Source organism: Hemitrygon akajei, chromosome 16, assembly GCF_048418815.1.
Source record: "Hemitrygon akajei chromosome 16, sHemAka1.3, whole genome shotgun sequence".
NCBI classification, from domain to species: domain Eukaryota; kingdom Metazoa; phylum Chordata; class Chondrichthyes; order Myliobatiformes; family Dasyatidae; genus Hemitrygon; species Hemitrygon akajei.
This window is the reverse complement of record NC_133139.1, coordinates 24,868,647-24,887,595: the sequence shown is the minus strand read 5'-3', so window position 1 is coordinate 24,887,595 and position 18,949 is coordinate 24,868,647. Positions and strand designations below refer to the sequence as shown.

At 44.4% G+C, this 18,949-nt stretch overlaps 1 protein-coding gene across 1 annotated transcript in view; it reads left to right on the top strand.

The window, feature by feature from the left end:
* The window catches only part of LOC140740324 (gamma-interferon-inducible lysosomal thiol reductase-like), a 32,385-nt gene that overhangs the window by 10,964 nt on the left and 2,472 nt on the right, over positions 1-18,949 (top strand). Inside the window, exons 2-7 of the mRNA XM_073069476.1 lie at positions 1,909-2,102; positions 4,261-4,437; positions 9,445-9,519; positions 13,876-13,971; positions 15,504-15,656; positions 17,384-17,452. Of these exons, the coding sequence (XP_072925577.1) occupies positions 1,909-2,102; positions 4,261-4,437; positions 9,445-9,519; positions 13,876-13,971; positions 15,504-15,656; positions 17,384-17,452 (764 nt within the window). The remainder of the gene's footprint in view (positions 1-1,908; positions 2,103-4,260; positions 4,438-9,444; positions 9,520-13,875; positions 13,972-15,503; positions 15,657-17,383; positions 17,453-18,949) is intronic.

The window sequence follows — 18,949 nt, the reverse complement described above, 5'->3', positions numbered from 1 at the left end:
TATTGTTTCTTATAATGGAACATCACATTATCTGTCTAGCTTTTGTAAGACAACCACTACTTCTTTGTTTGCTTGTTCCCATTTTTTCTTTCTTTTTGTTATTTGTTCTCTCCCTCCCATACAGTAGTATGAGTTGGTTACTGTTATTTTCTTTGTTCTGAACCGCTACTAAAAACGGCCGTAACCATCACATTTTATGCCTCATTCACGGCTTCTGAAGAATCTCTGGATCAAAACATCATCAGGTCCAACAATTAAGATAGTACACATTTAAGAGCGAAAGAAACTTAGATCTTAGGAGGGAACTGTTGAGAATCAAAGATATCCATGGGTCCACCAGAAGAAAGCAAACTTAAAAAGGGGAACTGAAATATATTTTACGTCCACATTGCAATAAAACTTTGTGAGGATTGATATATTTATTGGGAAACAAATCAATAACTTAGAGATTAGTTCATGCACATTGTATAAGTAGATACATTATTGATCCCAAAGGAAATTGTAGTCACAGTAGAGAGAATAAAAAATAAGTTACCTCAAACAGTCTAGCAGGAGGGGTTCATCACTTCCCCGGCTATGGGTTGACTCATTATAGAGCCTAATGGCTAAGGGTAAGAATGACCTCATTTACCACACTTTGGAGCAGTGCAATTGTCTTAATTTATTACTAAAAGTGCTCCTCTGTTCAGCCAAGGCGGCACGCAGAGGGTAAGAAACATTGTCCAGAATTGTCAGGATTTTCCATAGGGTCCTTTGTTCTAACCACAGCCTCCAGTGTGTCCAGCTTGACTCCTATAACAGAGCCCGCCTTTCTAATCAGTTTATTGTAGTTTCAATGTTTGTATTCAATGTTTGTAGTGAGATGCTGAAGATGTTCTATAGGTCAGTTGTGGAGAGCGCCCTCTTCTTTGTGGTGGTGTGTTGGGGAGGCAGCATTAAGAAGAGGGACGCCTCACGTCTTAATAAGCTGGTAAGGAAGGCGGGCTCTGTCGTGGGCAAAGTACTGGAGAGTATAACATCGGTAGCAGAGCGAAGGGCGCTGAGTAGGCTACGGTCAATTATGGAAAACCCTGAACATCCTCTACATAGCACCATCCAGAGACAGAGAAGCAGTTTCAGCGACAGGTTGCTATCGATGCAATGCTCCTCAGACAGGATGAAGAGATCAATACTCCCCAATGCTATTCGGCTTTACAATTCAACCGCCAGGAGTAAGATAGGTTAAAGTGCCGGGGTTAGGACTCAATGTATTTAAGTAAACTACTTAAGAACTTTTTAAAAGCTATTATTAATGCTTTTTGAGAGGGTGATTTTAGATGCATATCATATTTTTACTGAGTTAAGTATTGTATGTAATTAGTTTTGCTACAATAAGTGTATGGGACATTGGAAAAAATGTTGAATTCCCCCATGGGGATGAATAAAGTATCTATCTATCTATCTATCTATTGAGCCTTTTGGCATCATCTGTGTTGATGCCATTGCCCAGCACACCACTGCACAGATGATTGTACTGTCGACAACAGACAATGGTAGAACATGCGAAGGAGAGGCCTGCATACTCCAAAGGACCTCAGTCTCCTCAGGAAGTAGAGGCGACTCTGGCCCTTCTTGTACACAGCCTCTGTGTTGGTGCTCTGCTCAAGTTTGTCATCCAGGTGCATCCCCAGGTACTTGTGGGTCCTCACCATCAATAGTAAAATGGAGCAGTGCAGACTCATCATTATTCCTAATGCATGTTCTTGACCTGCAATGCAGACAATTCCTTTCCCCTCACAGATGCTGGTTGACCCATTGATTTCCTTTGGCAGTGTGTTCCTTGCTCAAGAAACACAAATATTCTACTGGAGCAAGTACCATTGTTGCTCTAAAGAACCGAATGCTTGACTCTTCCTCCTGTCCCCGAAGCCTTCCATGGGCAGCTACAAAATGAATCAAAAACTCAAGGCCGGGGTCCTGTCAGGAGTCCACGATCCACAGCTGCAGCTCAGACCACAGTTCTTCACGAGCGGTGGGTTCTCGCTCTCAGACCCGCCAAGCAGCCTGGCGTTTTGATATCTCCAGGTGCGGCTGGAAGACGTGCACCTTCGGAGTGCAGCACCGTGGACGACTCGATTCCTCGCTGAACCGTTGGGGGAGATTGAGGCAGCAGGTGGTGTACGCTGCTGTCGGAAGAGGTCCCCTGCACTCCAGTGATCTCTCTCCCCTCTCTCCCGATGGTGAGTGAGTGTGTTAGTCCTCAGGCCGGGGAACTCAGACAAGCAACGCAGCAGATTGTAACATCGAAACAGCGAGCTATTTGTCTCCCCTCTCGCTGTTGCAGGAGCGAATTCTCTCTGTCCCTCGTTAGTGAGAGAGAAGGCCTGTCTGAGATGTCGAAGTGTGGGGATGGACAGTAGTTTCTGATGGACTCTAGACCATGGTCTCTGGGGCTTTGCTATTGCTGGCATGGGGCGGGGGGGGTGGGAGGCAGATGCTTTTGCTGGAGCAATTGGAGGGGGGGAAGGGGAAAGTTGGTGCTTTTGTTGCTGCCTCTGCACGGGAGGGGGAGGGGGATTTGGGTTTCTAACATTTTCTGTTTCGAGGATGTCTGCGAAGAGGAAGAATTTCAGGTTCTATATTGTGTATGTGTTCTGACATTAAATTGAACCATTGAACCATTGAAATGGAACTAGATTGCCCGGTGTGGAATGAGATCTGGAAGTGAAGAGACCATGAACATGCATTTCAAATTGAAGTACTGGGGAGAGACAAGGTCTGGAGTTATAGGATCTGAGCAATGAACAGTTGGACAGAGTGGGCAATGGTGACCTGGAGAAACTGAGGTCAGAGATAACGGGGTTGAGGTGGTTGAAACTGTTGAGCTGAGAGACATTGTGGAGTCCCTGAAATCGCCTGACCTTTCTCAACTGGACGGATACAAGGGGAAGACTGGGTGTGATCCTGCACTGGAGCTTGCCTGGTCACGAAAGACCATACTTAACCCACAGCCCACAGCCTTGTGTAAGAGAATCGATTTTCGGTGAATAATTCACAGGCATGTACATGGAATCCCTTTTGTAAGTTAATCATCAGCGTGATACCAATGCAATCTGGACAAAATGATTTCAAGGTCAATGTGGTTTCTATCAGTGATCGGTATTTACATTTGATTACGTGCAGGTCACATGCTAAGCATCAGACAACCGAGGGATGTTGCTGGCAGGATGAACTTTCTGGTGGGGTTGCTGATTCTGTCTCTCTGGTGTTACAAACCCCGTAACTGGGTCACTTACCAGCAAAGATAGAGAGGTCCGTTGAAGTCTGATGGTACTATTTTTAACAGTATTTATTGATAAAAATACACAAAAATAATATCAATGCAAACATACAGATAATATACGTCGTCAATACTAAATCTAAAAGTGCGGGTATAATAATAATCAATAAGAAATAAGCTCTATCGTTGTCTAGGGGATAATGTATTGTCCGATGGAAATATAAAAGTCACTCAGTTCATTCACGCTGCAGCTTTTTGGTTGGAGAGAGACAGATTTTTGAAACTTGCCAGCTTTTCCTTTTTATGATGTTGATCCTTCGAAATTTTGTTGGTGGTGGCCTCTTCTTTAGCTAAGCCGTTTTTCCGTGGTAAGCCCACCAATTCCTAGGCAAATGGAAAAGGACGCACGCGGGCCCCCACCGGCTGTCGCTATTAAATGCTGTCACGGGATTTCTAGCATTTCTCCTGGTGCGTCTGAAAGGGGTTGTTCCCCAGATCCTCTTTTATCCTTACTCACGGGGTCTCAGATGTCAATCAGGTTGGGATGATGCAATCCCTCAACCAGCCCACTCTGGTCACCCCCTGAGGGCTTCAATGAATAGTACAGTACTCAATACACAATTCCGTCTCCAAGAGACAATGGCCGTTATCCGTGGCTTTGTCTTGCTGAGGGGCCAGGACACATTCCACAAACCTTGAGGATTCTCTCTCATTTCCTGGGTCCCAGACCCGAATTAATAGCGATCTTGCGACTCTCAAAAAGGAGGGGGCTACTTTGTACCCTTCGGCCCCTCAGAGTTGTGGCACGTTCGTAACACTGGGCAGTGAGTACATTTAATTTTTTACTGCTTTGTAACTCAGGCCCTGGTCTGGCCACCTGTGGCTCTCCTGTCCGGAGCAGAAATTGTACCAGTGGCCTGGGAGCCAGGATTTGGACCATCTCGCGTGCCAGGGAAGCCTCAATATGGGCATCACCCATTCTCTTTCTTACGCCCCTCTAGGGTGAGAGCAGATGTACGCCTGCAGAAACTGGAAGATGGCCGCCTGTGCACATTAGTTTATTCTACGAGACCCTGTGTCCCGACTGCCGTGCGTTTATGGAAAGTGAACTCTGCCCGACCTGGGCAAGGATGAAGGAGTTTCTGAACGTCACCCTCATTCCATTCGGCAATGCCGAGGTAACGCCTTGCACTTCGGTTGCTGCAGGCTGTCAGCTCAACCGACAGCTGCAGTCAGACATTCACAATAACAGCCGGGTTTCCTACCGCTGGGATAAAAGGATGTTTATATCACGATAAGCTGCAGACGAAGAAAATTGCACTAGATCTAATTTTCTGGTGAGAGCAGACATTATTGGAACATCAAAACTAATTAGATCATTGAGTGGGATGTCAGTTGGAATAACAGATACTTGGGAGCAAGGTACAAGCTGCAATCTAACCAAGGCACCTAGGCTGGTGTGGAGAAAGAAGGAATGTTAAAGGTGAAAATCTAATTAAAGTGTTTGGGGGATTTATATGTGGAATAACATTTTAAATATTATTTCTGTCCTAATGCCACTTTGTCCAGTTTTTATTGCATAATGGTTATGCTGAGATAAGCTGGTTGACACAAACTCCTGGTCTTTTATCGGAACGTGCTCAAATCTAAAACAAGTAACAGTTTTTTAAAAAGTGCTCTTTGGGTCAGGCTGACCCTGCAATCAACATTTGCTGAGCTCCCACAAGCCACGAGCTACAAGTTTAAGTTCTGGGGATCTCTAAAGCACTAACTGAATCCAACCGATCTGGACACTCTGCAGTTCTAGGGAATGAGGGGAGTTGGAACTGGGAAATGAGGGGGACACGGAGGGAGTAGGGATGCACAAGACATCTCGTTACTTACAGGTCTTGGAAGAAGCAAGAGCTGCCTGATAAATCATCACCAAACTTTCAAATTTATTCTAATCAACTCTTTTGCATTGATCAGCATCAGCTTTGACTCCCTTCTCCCTCCTATCCTCAGCTCTCCAACCCTACCCCTTCCTCCTCTCCTTTACCCGCAAGCAAAGATGTAGTAACCATTATCAACTCGCAGTGCTTGGATATGGTCTAATCGGATCTCTTTGTAGCTGGAACAAAGCCTCAGTCCATTCACTGCAGGAAGGCCAAAATCCATGACCTACCGTGTTTGCTTGTTCCAGCACCCAGGGTAAATCTCAAACCTTCATTGCTCCAATATTTTTGCCATTTATAAAGGACTATGCCCTGTCCCTCTTAGATCCAAAGTAAATGGCCTTAGATCTGTCAATAGTGAAACCCATTGGCAGCTGTGGTAACAATTTGCTCAATTGTTTGACATCACCCTGAGTTTTAATGCTGTATTGCACAGTCACACCATGGGTACTTGCTTATACCCACTTTGGGCTTGGCTTTATGGCTTTCTATTCAACATTTTAATTTATTTATCAATAAGTTAATGTTTGAGTTCCCTTATGGAACACCATTAGCCTCATCCTGCTCATGAGCATTCCCACCCATTCCGTCTCATCCTCCTCAGCCAAATTCCAAAGCTAACAGATAATTTTCCTTCTCTATAATAAGTCTCTTCCACAGGACAGTATTATATGCTTACAGAAATTCACATGAACAATATCCATATATAAACATGAGAAACACAAACACAAGAAAATCTGCTGGAAATTCAAAGCAACACACACACACAAGATACCGGAGAAACTCAGCAGGCCCGGCAGCATCTATGGACACGAGTAGACAGTTGACGTTTCGGGCCAAGACCCTTCTTCAAGACTAGAAAGAAAGAGAAGTCAGTTGAGGGTAAAGGAGGAAAAAGTACAAGGTGGGAGGTGATAGGTGAAACCATGAGAGGGGGAGGGCTGAAGTAAAGAGCTGGGAAGTTGATTGGTGAAAGGGATACAGGGCTGGAGAAGGGGGGTATCTGATAGGAGAAGGTAGAAGACCATGGAAGAAAATGAAGGAGGTGGAGCACCAGAGGGAGGTGATGGGCGGGTAAGGAGATAAGGTGAGAGAGGGAAACAGACATGGGGGAGCGTAATTACTGTAAGTTAGAGAAATTGATGTTCATGCCATCAGGTTGGAGGCTACCAGACAGAATATAAGGTATTGCTCCTCCAACCTGAGTATGGCTTCATTGCGGCAGCTGAGCAGGCCATGAACTGATGTCGGAATGGGAAGTCAAATTGAAATCCCAGATGGAATACCCACCAACTGCTCCTAAAACTCAATAAGGTAGTTGCCCCATCAAAAGGCTCTATCAGGTTCATCAGACTTAACCAATTTTGCAAATTCCTGTTGGTTCTCCCTCTTATCCTAAACACAGTCCAGAAATTAATTACCTTGTTCCAAAACATTGTTTTGATTTACAAGCTTATTGCTCCTCAAGCTGCTTAATTTGCTATTACTCATTTTTCTATTCACTTTATTGTGTAAAGGGTTATTTTACATTTGTGCTCCCTGGCTGTTTATTACCCAGGTCTTTGCTAATCTCTGACTTTCCCTCTCCATTCTCTTCCAATTTCGTGGTTGTGTGTTTTCACCTGCCCCTTCCCTGCCAGCAGTCCTTCCTGTCGGAAGCCTGCTCCTAGCTAAGTAGAGCCTTTGCTTTCTAATCAACCTGGTCCTTCTTCCTTGAAACTCATGTCTCCATACATCAGAAACCTCATTCCCACAACAGACTTGTCTAATAATATTTTTAAATGTTATGGAGTGATAGAACAGAAAAGCCTGACTCATCCTAGCTGGCCAAGAAAGTTACCAACATTCAAACTTACCAATTTTCTCTTTTATGCCCGTATCCCTCTACTCCTTTTCTATCCAAATACCCTTTAAATATTATCAAAGCATCTTTTAAATATTGTAATTTTATAAATTGCCTTGGAATAAAAATAAAACATTTGGTTCATTTCCAAGCTATTGACTCCTTATAATGATTACTTGATCCTGACTGAGACCTCCTCTTCCTCAGTAATCTTAATTCAATCCAAGTCCCTTTAGTCACTGAAAATATTTTTTTAAAGGCAGCACACAACTTAACTGATTTCCCAATCTATGTTCTTTGATGCAGAACATAGAACACTCCAGCACCATGCAGATTCTTCAGCCCACAATGTTGTCAGTCTTTTAACCTACCCTAAGATCAATTTAAGTCCATCTCCCACCCCCCATCCTCATCACATTCTACAGGGGTTGTATTGAGAGCATCCTGAGCAGCTGCATCACTGCTTGGTTCAGAAATTGTACCGTCTCGGATCGCAAAACCCTGCAGCGGATAGTGAGGTCGGCTGAGAAGATCATTGGGGTCTCTCTTCCCGCCATTATAGACATTTACACTACACGCTGCATCCGCAAAGCAAACAGCATTATGAAGGACCCCAGGCACCCCTCATACAAACTCTTCTCCCTCCTGCCGTCTGGGAAAAGGCACCGAAGCATTCGGGCTCTCACGACCAGACTATGTAACAGTTTCTTCCCCCAAGCTATCAGACTCCTCAATACCCAGAGCCTGGACTGACACCTTGCCCTATTGTCCTGTTTATTATTTATTGTAACGCCTGCACTATTTTGTGCACTTTATGCAGTCCTGTGTAGGTCTGTAGTCTAGTGTATTTTTTTTTCCTGTGTTGTTTTTTATGTAGTTCAGTCTAGTTTTTGTACTGTGTCATGTAACACCATGGTCCTGAAAAAATGTTGTCTCATTTTTACTGTGTACTGTACCAGCAGTTATGGTCGAAATGACAATAAAAAGTGATTTGACTTGACATAACCCTTTCCTCCTACATAGGCTTCCATTTTTCTATCATCCATGTGCCTAAGAGTCTCTTAATTGTCCCTAATGTATCTGCCTCTATCACCACCTTCATGTTCCACACACCCTCACCCTCTGTGTAAACAAATTAGCTCTCACATTCCCCCTATACCTTCTCCAGTCAAAATTATGGCCCCTTGTTTTTGTGCCCTGGGAAAGGGTCTCTGGCTGGCCACTCGATCTATGCCTCTTATCATCTAACAACTCTATCACGTCACCTCTTAACCTCCTTCACTCCAAAGAGAAAGGCCATAGCTCACTCAACCTATCCTTATAAGATAACATAAGCTCTCCAATTTGTGCAGCATTCTGGTAAATCTCAGCACCCTCTCTAAATCTTCCATATCCTCCCTATAATGAGGCAACCAGAACTGAATATGATGTTCCAAGTGCGGTTTTGTAGAGCTACAGTATTACCTCGTGGCTCTTGAACTCAGTGAAGGCCAACACAAACTTCTGTTATCAACTTTGTCAACTTGCGTGGCGACTTTGAGAGATCCATGAATGTGGACCCCAAGACCCCTCCATTCCTCACGCTGCCATCAAACTTGTATTCTGCCTTCGAGTTCGACCTTCCAGGTGAATCGCTTCACACTTTTCGGGGCCGAACCCCATCTGCCACTTCTCAGCCCAGCTCTGCATTATCTTTTTCAGCATTGTCTGACTGAAAACTGACATTTTACCTCAGTGGAACACAATGGTGCGCCACTTCTGCTTCAGTTTGTAAATATGACAGTGCACTTCCTGCTATAAGCACCCAGGTACATGCTCTGCGGCAAGGGTGCATGCGTTGACATCAATCCCCATCCAGGGTACTGTTTGCAGTGTTGCAGAGGAACTTGCTGTACTCACAGAGCAATAGACTTTAGCATTCCTGGGACATCCTGGTCTCCTCAGTGCAGTGCTGGAAGTTGAACGAGTCACTAACAGACGAATGCAACTGAACCCTAATCCTAATCCCACCTCGTCCACACCAATACTCCCCCAATCAATCCCTGATCCCAAAGAGACCGCTTTTAAATCACCTCCCCCTCCAAATGCCCATCCCCAATCCTCATAAACATCACTACAGAGCCCTCCCCTGCTCATGTCTTTTGCCAAATCCCACCCAAACCATTCAGTGTCCAGTTTCAAACCAAGTGTTGGTCCCAGTGCAGGGCTGACTGCGACTACAAGCAATCCCAAAACTCGAACCACTGAGTACCAGGTAGGATTGGCACAGACCAGTTATTGGTGCCTTGGCATCTCCAGCCACTGCGTTTGTTTATTGTGATGATATCTTGTCTTAGAGTATTTGATGTTACACTAAGCTTATGCCTTCTTGCCTCTGAATCTCAGACACCCTTTGTTTCACTCCACAGGTGATCCAGAGCACCCAGAGCCAGCAGTTCCAGTGTCAACATGGGAGGAAAGAATGTTTAGGAAACATGATCCAGGTACAAGTCACGTGTTGCAGTAAATGATATAGCCACGAGAATCGTTGTCATTTAGCTTAGCCGTGCAATCCTTGTGTCCCAAGCACCAACCAGCCTACTGAGCTACATTCATACTGAGCTACTGGGCACAAGAACGAAGCTACTGGCTAGAGTTCACACTCCTCAGTATCTTTTTGAGATCCATTGTATCTCCTAGGTGTTTGTTTGAGAGCCATTGCATTTCCTCAGTGCCTGTTTGAGATCCATTGAACCTTCTCAGTGTCTGGTTGATAGCCATTGTATCTCCTCAGTGCTTGTTTGAGAGCTATCATACCTCCACGGCGTTTGTTTGAGAGCCATTCTGCAGGACTGGACGTGGACAACCTGCCGATCTATACAATATACAACATGTTCCCTCCATATCTGCAATTCCTTTCATCACTTCACCTCCATCTCCCTTGTGACTCAACCTTCCCACCTTTCAGGAACAGGAGAGGCCATTCTGCCCCTCAAGTCTGTTACATCAGAACCTGACAGCTGCAATGAAGGATATACTAACAAAATATTTAGAAATAACAGAAATAAGCAGCACCATTTTGGATATATGAACTGGGATATCATGTTTGACTAATCTACAGTGGTTGTTAAGGGTGTGATTGGAAGAATAGTTACAAGGGAGTCAATAGTGGTGGAGCAACAAATGCTACTGGAGGAACTCAGCAGATCAGGCAGCACCTAGAGAGAGAAGTGAACAGCTGATGTTTTTGGGCCAAGACCCTTCATCAGGACTTGCTGAAGGTGGTGTTTTCAGATTTTCAGAAGGCTCACAATAAGGTTCTACACAAGAAGAGAGGGTTAGAATACAGGAGTAAGAATGTCTTGTTTAATTATACGGGGCCACGGGGAGACCACACCTGTAATGTTGTGTATAGTTTTGGTCTGTTTATCGAATAAACTTGTCATGGGTGAGTGCAACATCACTGACGATCTCTCCTGCTCCCTCAACACCACCGCTTTAGTCAAGAGAGCCCAGCCGCACCCCCACTTCCTGAGGAGAGTGGGGCAAGCGAGGTCCCCCCACCCCCCATTCTCACTATGTTCTACCAGGGCACTGAGAATGCCCTGGTATCACCATCACCATCTGGAAAGGGAATTCCAATGCATCAGATCGCAAGACCCTGCAATGCATAGTGAGGACTGCTGAAAACGCCATCCTGCACTGGGCACCTTTCATCTTTTATTGCTGCTCTTTCACATATTTACACCACTGTTTGCTTTACTATAATAGTGCCAGTAGCATTGAACTATCTTACACACACACACCTCACACTTTATGCCAATGTGTCGATCCTCAAGCTATGCCCCTCAGAGACTTGTGCTAATATTATTCTGTAACTACATAAGCAGTGGATGAATATATGCGCTTCATATGTGTTTCAATAACTTAAAGATTAAACAGACTGGATTCAGAGATGGCAGCTTTACTCTATTAAAAACATTGACTACACTAGGCCTATGTTCTCTTCAGGTTAGAAGAAAGGAAAGCAACCTCAGGAAATACAGCTCGACAGGCTGGATACAGGGGCTGATGTTTCTTTGGCTGGCGAATCTAGAACTAATACTCAGTCTCAGTAAAAGAGGTAGCTGATTTAGAACTGAAATGATACTTCTTTAGACAGAAATTGCTGAATCGGTCTACTCTGGGTGATCAGCCACTGAATTAATTTAAAGATTGATTTCTGGATATTAAGGAAATTAAGTGACAGAGGGAGAGTGCAGAAAGATTAAGCCAGGATCAATCACAAACTCGAGCCAACTTGAAAATCTGCTCTTCCTCCTACCTCTCATGTTCTTAGGGTAACAGAAGAGATTGAGGGAGAAGATCAGCTTTATTTGTCACATGTGAGTACTAATTTATAGCGAAATGTGTCTTTTGCATCAAGTTAAATCAGCAAAGACTGTGCTGGGCTGCTCACTAGGTTTCCGGCACCAACGTGGCACCCTCGAAACTCACTAACCCTAACCCGTACGCTTTGGAATGTGGGTGGAAACTGGAGCACCCGGAGGACACCCACATGATTACGGGGACAACATACAAACTCCTAACAGCACTGTCATAGCGTTCCATGAACCGCTGCGCTTCTGCGCCGCCATTCACAGCTCCCTGAGCCTGTTACACAGCGTCAGCAGCCCTCATGCGGTAACGCAAGAAGGGAGACACCCGTCCACTGGAGGTAACGTTGAGCGTCGATGTGCAGTTTTGGATGTCGCTGCCAGTGGTGCCTTCCATCGCTGCTGATCATTGAGGATGGACTGATGGGACAGCAGTTGGTTTGCCTTCGGAGTTTGCTAATTGGGTTATTGTTATCACATGTACCAACAGGTTTCAATAGGTACATTTAATGTCAGAGAAATGTATACAATATACATCCTGAAATTCTTTTTCTCCCCAAACATCCATGAAAACATCCAAAGAATGACTGACAGTTAAATGTTAGAACCCCAAAGCCCCCCCCTAGCAACACCCCCTCCCACGCACGAGCAGCAAAAGGCAATGACCCCCCCCCCCCACTCCGCCACCAAGCACTAAAGTGTGCAGCAAAACATCAATAAAGGCACAGACTTGCAGTACCCCAAAGACTGCTCGTTCACCCGGTAATTCAACATACCACAGGCTCTCTCTCTCCCTAATAAGGGAAAAAGAGGTGTTCCTATTTCGCAGTGAGAGGGGAGACAACAAAACAACGTGCTAATTTATGGTGTTAAAAGTCTGTTGTGTCGCTTTTTCTGGGCACACAGCCAACACAAGCCGGCTGCTTCCGATCTTCCTCGTTCTCCTGCGACGCATCAGTCATCAGCAGCGGCACCAGCCTCGAATCCGCCCGCCTTCAGAGCCATGAAAATCCAGATAGGGCAGATTGAGAGACTAGTAGTCAATCTTTATCATTCAAATAATCTGATCGACAGTGCCCTGACGCAGACGTACTCAGGCTAGTTGTTAGATGCAAGTGCTGTGACAGTGTAACGGCTTGGCTAGCAGCCAGCTAGTTCTGGAATGCAAGCTTTCAGTTCAACAAAGCTACAGCTTCCACAGGGGGATACATTCACGGAAACAGCTGCCAATCCCAAAAACCGTGAATGTCACTCATTACTTTACAGCTGTGGTCTGCAGAGCCGATTGGGCCTTTTAGTTAGCTGGGCGAGTTACCCTGAACCCTCTCAAGATGGTAATTTGTGAGGACACAGGTAGAGGCACTAACTCTGAACACTAATTACTACTTTATTAGTAATATACATGTTTGGAGGGGGGGGGGGGTTATACTTTTCACCGCCTCAGTAAAAAAATAAAAAATGAATGTGACACTGGATGATTTTCTCATCAATGGAAGTGTACAAGTTGCATCAGAAACTGCAAGGACCACAGGATGTGGCTAGTGGTATCATTTCTATATATGGGTTCTGATCACTACGAATAAGTGGTTTCAGTGGGAGTCAGATGTGAATACATCATCTCCATTATCTCAGTCCATGACATCCTTTCCCAAATTCACTCCAGGGCTATCTTAAATCCTAACTCCTTGCTGCGGAGGCCAGAATCACCCCAATCCTCAGTCTCGATATTGTCCATCTATTATTCGATGTCCATTTCGTGCCTCTAGTAAGCGTTGGAACAAAATGTTCGGTAAGTCAATAACATCTTCGGTTTTGATTGGAGAAGGTTTTTCAGTTGTTATTTTATGGATTCCATGTAAGAGACTTTTGGGACCAATGTTTCCAAATCAAGTTAACTTTTTTATGATTGCACAAGTACGGGGGGGTTACAGGAACGAGGAAAAACTTACTTGGAGCAGCATCACAGAGATTCAGAAAACAATACTCAGAGCATCAATTATACATAGATTATACAAGACTAAAGGAAAAAGACAGCACAAACCATTAACTTTTAGTTTGCTGGGAGAGTTACCCTGAATCTGCTCAAGATGGCTATTTGTAAGGACATAAGTAGAAGTACTAACTCTGCACTAATTAGTACTTTATCAGTAATGTAAATGTTTGGGAGGGTTTGTACTTTGCATCATTTCAGGAAAAAGATATAATTGATGTGAAACTCCCTCAGGGATTGTCTGAGTGTCAGATTTACTGCACTGGATGATTTTCTCATCAATGGAAGTGATTAATATTTTTTGAAAATAAGTAAAGACTGTTCAGTGGCTCAAGATTCTGATGAGAGGTCATCAGCCTGAAAAGTTTCTTTCTCCATAGGTGCTGCCTGATCTACTGGGTGTTTCTGAGATATTTTGATTTCATTTTAATTAAAGGGAGGTTCCACAGTGCTTATTTCCTGTAACCTTCACACCAAGTCTTTTCCTTGGGCAGAGCTGTATGATTTATCACCTGAAGAACACGTCCTCTTACCTGCCAGTGATCTGCTGCATGGAGTCTGCCCATACGGTGCTCATTGCAGCACAGCAGGTAAGTTAAGATCTAGCCAAAGATCAGTCCGCTCTTGGAGTAAGGTTCAGTTGTTAGGAGGTTACTGGAGGGAACTCTGAGGGACAATCTACCACCACTTGGGTAGTCAAGACCTGCTCAGGAATGGTCAGTATGGTTTTGTGTGTGAGAGATCATGTCTGATAAATCTTTTGGAGCTTTTTGAAGAGGTAACTAAGGGATATGTGAAGGTAGGGCAGTGGATTTTGTCTAAATGGACTTTAGAATGGCCTTTGACATGGTTCTGCATGGCAAACTGATCTGGAAGGTTAGGCCACATGGGATTCAGGGGGAGCTAGCAAGATGGATTCAGAATTGACGTAACGGTATGAAGCAGAGGGTGATTGTGGTACGTCAATTCTCCGATTGGAGGTCTGTGACTATTGGGGTCAGTATTTGGATGTCTGATATCTTTATTTATGTAAATGATTTCGATACAAATGTACATGGCATTCTGTATTGTCAAGTTGGGTGATGATGCAAAATCAAGGGCTCTTGTTGATAGTGTAGTGGGTTGCAATGAATTGCAAAGAGATCTTGATCTGTTGGGGAGATGGGCTGAGGAACAGAAAATGGATTTCAATTTAGGAAGTGTGTGAGGAGATGCATTTTGGACATTCCAACTAGGGTAGGACTTTTACAGTGAATGGCTGGGCACTGTTGAGTGTCGTGGATCAGAGGGACTAGTGAGAATAAGTGCACAGTTCACTGAAAGCAGCCATGAAGATCGGCAGGGTAAGGAAGAAGGTGTTTAGAATGCTGGCCTACATCAGCCAGGTCATCAAATTTAGGAGTAGGCTCCATATATTGCAGTTATATAAGTTATTGGTGATGCTGCAAGGGTCACATGAAGCCATGGGAGCAGGTGGTGGGTGGTTGAATGAACAGCCGGTGCATATCACAAGTCCTGGTTATGTGACCACTGATGCCAGGCAGACAATCTCTGAAGAGTATTGGTAATGGCAGGGGTCACCCGTCTTGTAAAGACACTGCCCAGAAGAAGGCAATGGCAAACTACTTATGTTGAAAAAAATGCCAAGAACAAGCATGGTCATGGAAAGACTGTGATCGCCCACATCATTCGACACAGCACAAGATGAACAAGCTGAAGATTCTTGATCACTAAAGACGTCAAAGGTAATGGGCTGAAGGCAGGAGAATGGGGTTGACAGGGATAATAAAGCAGCCATGATAGATTGGTGGAACAGACTCAATGGGCCGAACGGCCTAATTCTCCTGCTATGTCTTATGCAGACGGACAAGGTGCAGACATTTGTTGCTTTAAGGTAGCCATGGGTGGTCCGAAACTGGCCAAAGCATCAGGTAGCACAGAGACAACGTCTAAGGCCCTGGAGACTCTCTAGCTGCTGATCCCACTCTTATCATTTACGGAACGGGCCAAGTGTTTGCCAGAAGGAGTGAGCTAATTAAACGAGAGGCTGTCACCGCAGCAGACTGTTGTATGCCCCAGTGAGCCACGTGCACCTACTTCTGAGGAATCATTTTTCTTCCAGTGCCTACAAGAGCACGCACCATCCGTGAGCTGGGAGATTATCAGTGACTGTGTCAATGAAGACCTGGGCTCTCAGCTGATGTATCAGAATGCTCAGAGGACCAATGAACTGGAACCACCACACCACTACGTCCCTTGGATCTTGATCAATGGGGTGAGGAGTTCTGAAACGCTGGTAATAAATCCCTCAGTGTAAGGCCAGTAGAAACATTTCATACTTTATTATTTAGGTAGAACAAGTAACAATTCTCAATATTTGGAAAAGATTTAAATTTTTCCCCTCCCCTGATTACAAAGTAATTTGAGGCGCCACATTTCCACAACTGCTGATACTTATGCAAGAAGGCTTGTTTCGGCTAGTTTCCACAATCCGGCATTTTGAATCCAACAAGAGGCACTTTCAACCTTTTAAAGAAACTCTCACTCTCCTAACCTCTTTAGCGAACTGCAGCGGGCCAGATGAAGGATTTGAAAGCCACAGGTTTTCCTGACAGTTATGTGGGGTTCATTAATGATTACGTGACCATGTAAAGCAAGGGATTACAAAATAAGCAAATTCTCTGGTGCTGCTGATCTGTAAAAAGTTGAACATCCTTGTCCTGAAGCCCCTGCTTTCTTCCAGATGCTGTTGTAACCAGGTCCTGGCTCATTTTCTGACCACCCACAAGTACATTACATTATGGATTTCTGCCTTTATTTTAACCAGCAGTAGTTGCACATTTTCATGTGATGCCTGGTTTCAAAAATAACTTACTTTCATATTTTCCCCTGGCCATTCAGCCCATCAAGCCTGTGCTGGGCTAAATCCTGTCAGCCTAATCCCCCCTCTCCCACCCCACTTAGTTTCCTGTGAAATGAATTTACAGTGCCAATGTTCCTGGTGGGTTTAATTCATAGAAGACATCTAAATTTTCCAATCCCTCCAATGCCCATCTTTGTAGTCTACTTCAGCCTGACGACCCCTACAGTAGGGTTCCCAACCTTTTTTATGCCATTAACCAAGAGGTCCCTGGATCCCTGCCCTAGAGAGATCTATGCTCCCTACTTCTCTTTTGTTCCCTGGATGCAGTCATTCTGCTGTCGGCAATCTTCAATTACCCAACCCCTAAACTCTGCAGTTACCTCTCTAAACCTTTCTCCTTAAAACCCTCTCCTTCAACCTCCATTGTACATCTGTCCCAATATCTCCAAGTGTGGCTTACATTCATTTCAGTTTGACAATCACAAAAAAAAACACCTTTTGCTGTGTTAAATGTGCTAAATAAGTAAATGCAAGTTGTTATGACAGTCGCCTCTCAGGTGGGATTAGTGTTGTGACAGAATTCACTGACGCCCTATCTGAAGATGGAACAAGCTGTTATGTTCAAGGCCTGCTGTGCCAGTTGCAGGGTAGATTTTCAGCCATTGGTAGAGCCAACAGGAGGCCTGCTCTATGTTGAGGGCCAGCTCTTGCTAGTGGAAGGGTGAGGGGCCTGGTATGGTGGCTGAACAACTCAAAGTTGCCCTTAACTCCCATCCAGCCTATTGACATTCTTGGGCGGTGTCCTTTGCCAGGAAGGTACCAAGCACACCAACAGTTTTCACAGTGAAATCTTTAAGGAATTACAAAGTATTTGCTCTGGCCCTCTGGATTCTCAATTGCAATTCGTTTTCTAGACTCCTACCCCAGTCATCCCACACATTGAGGAACATCTCATTTGGTGGAGATTTGATAATCTTTAAAGCTGACAGAAAACTCCCTTAAGGGGGAAAACTACTGCCTAATCTTGTCAAAGAGGAATTTCCCTCAAGCATTCATTTGGTATTTTCTGTCCTTTTTTTAAACCATCTGAGTAAAGTAGCTTGTTGTGCGATATGGGTGACTGAAGTCTCTTTACTCAGGAGCACTCTGAGGACATGCAGCACCATGCAGAGACTGACCTATTGGACCTAGTCTGTAGGACCTGCACAGTAAGTAAAAGTCAAATTTCATCTGGAATTTAGGACTGAATAAAACAGTTAATTAATTATTAGTCATGAACCAATCTATAAACACACAATCCAGTGCACATCTGCAGAGAAAATCCCACAAACATCGTGGGTGTGGTTTTCTAACAGTTAGGTTCAGCTAAGTTTGGGCCCCATGTCTAAGGAAAGATGTGCTGGTCCTGGAGAGGATCCAGAGGTGGTTCGCAAGAATGATCCCAGGAATGAAAGGCAATGTATGAGATGTACTTGACGTCTCCCTGCCCATCACCTGTCTTTGATGGATGAGGGGCGATCTCATTGAAACCTACTAGATTCTGAAAGGCCTGGGTAGATTGTGCACAGACAAGATGTTCCTGTAGTAGGAGAGGCAAGGATCTGAAGGATTAAAGGATGTCCTTTTAAACCGAGAAAAGAAGGAATCTCTTTAGCCAGAGGGTAGTGAATCCATGGAATTTGTTGCCAAAGAGGGCTGTGGAGGCCAAGTCATTGGGTGCATCTAAGGCAGAGATTGATAGGTTTTTGATTGGTAAGGCAGTTTGGGGAAATGAGGAGAAAGTGAGAGAATGACTTTCAGCCATGATTGAATGATGGAGAAAATGTGATGGGACAAATGGCCTACTTCAGCTGTTTTATCTGGAACTGCCTGGCAAATCAGACATTAGATCTGCAGAGGAAGAAAACATCTGATGCCTTTCAAAACAGATTTATGATCTTTTAAACCACTCCTTTATTTTGTACTTCAATTTTTCATTATTTATAGCTTTTTAAATTACACGTGGTATTCCCCTGGCTCAAATGTAGACAATTAGGGACTAAAATCGTAGACAATTAGGGACTAAAATTGCTATTCTCCAGCTATACATAAAGTGGATTACATTTCATATAAAACACATTGATAGGTAGAACCAAGAACAAAATTACAATTACTTTAAATAGATGGTTTAAAACTTGGGAATAAAACTATAACTGGACGTGATCTACTTCACTGGGAGAAGTTCCTCTGGAGTGAGATTTCCTTCTCTGCAATGGACTCAACAACTTTCTCATCATGACCTGATGCCCAAAAGAACCACAAACCTGCTTGTCTCGGTAGACCCGTTGTTTCTGCTTGTTCCTGCCCCACTGAACTTATATCTGCATACCTCGACGCAATTTTATCCCCCCTGGTTCAGTCCCTCCCTACCTACATCTGGGACACTTCACACACTCTTGATCTTTTCAAAGATTTCAAGTTCCCCGGCCCCCAATCATTTTATTTTCACTATGGATATTCAGTCCCTATACATCCCCCAACAGGAAAGCCTCAGAGCTCTCAGTTTCTTTCTGGACACCAGACCCAACCAGTTCCCCTCCACCACCACCACCACACTCCTCTGTCTGGCGGAACTCTTAATCATTTCTCCTTTGACTCTTACCACTTCCTTCAAACAAAAGGTGTAGCCAGGGGCACTCACATAGGTTCCAGTTTTGCCTGCCTGT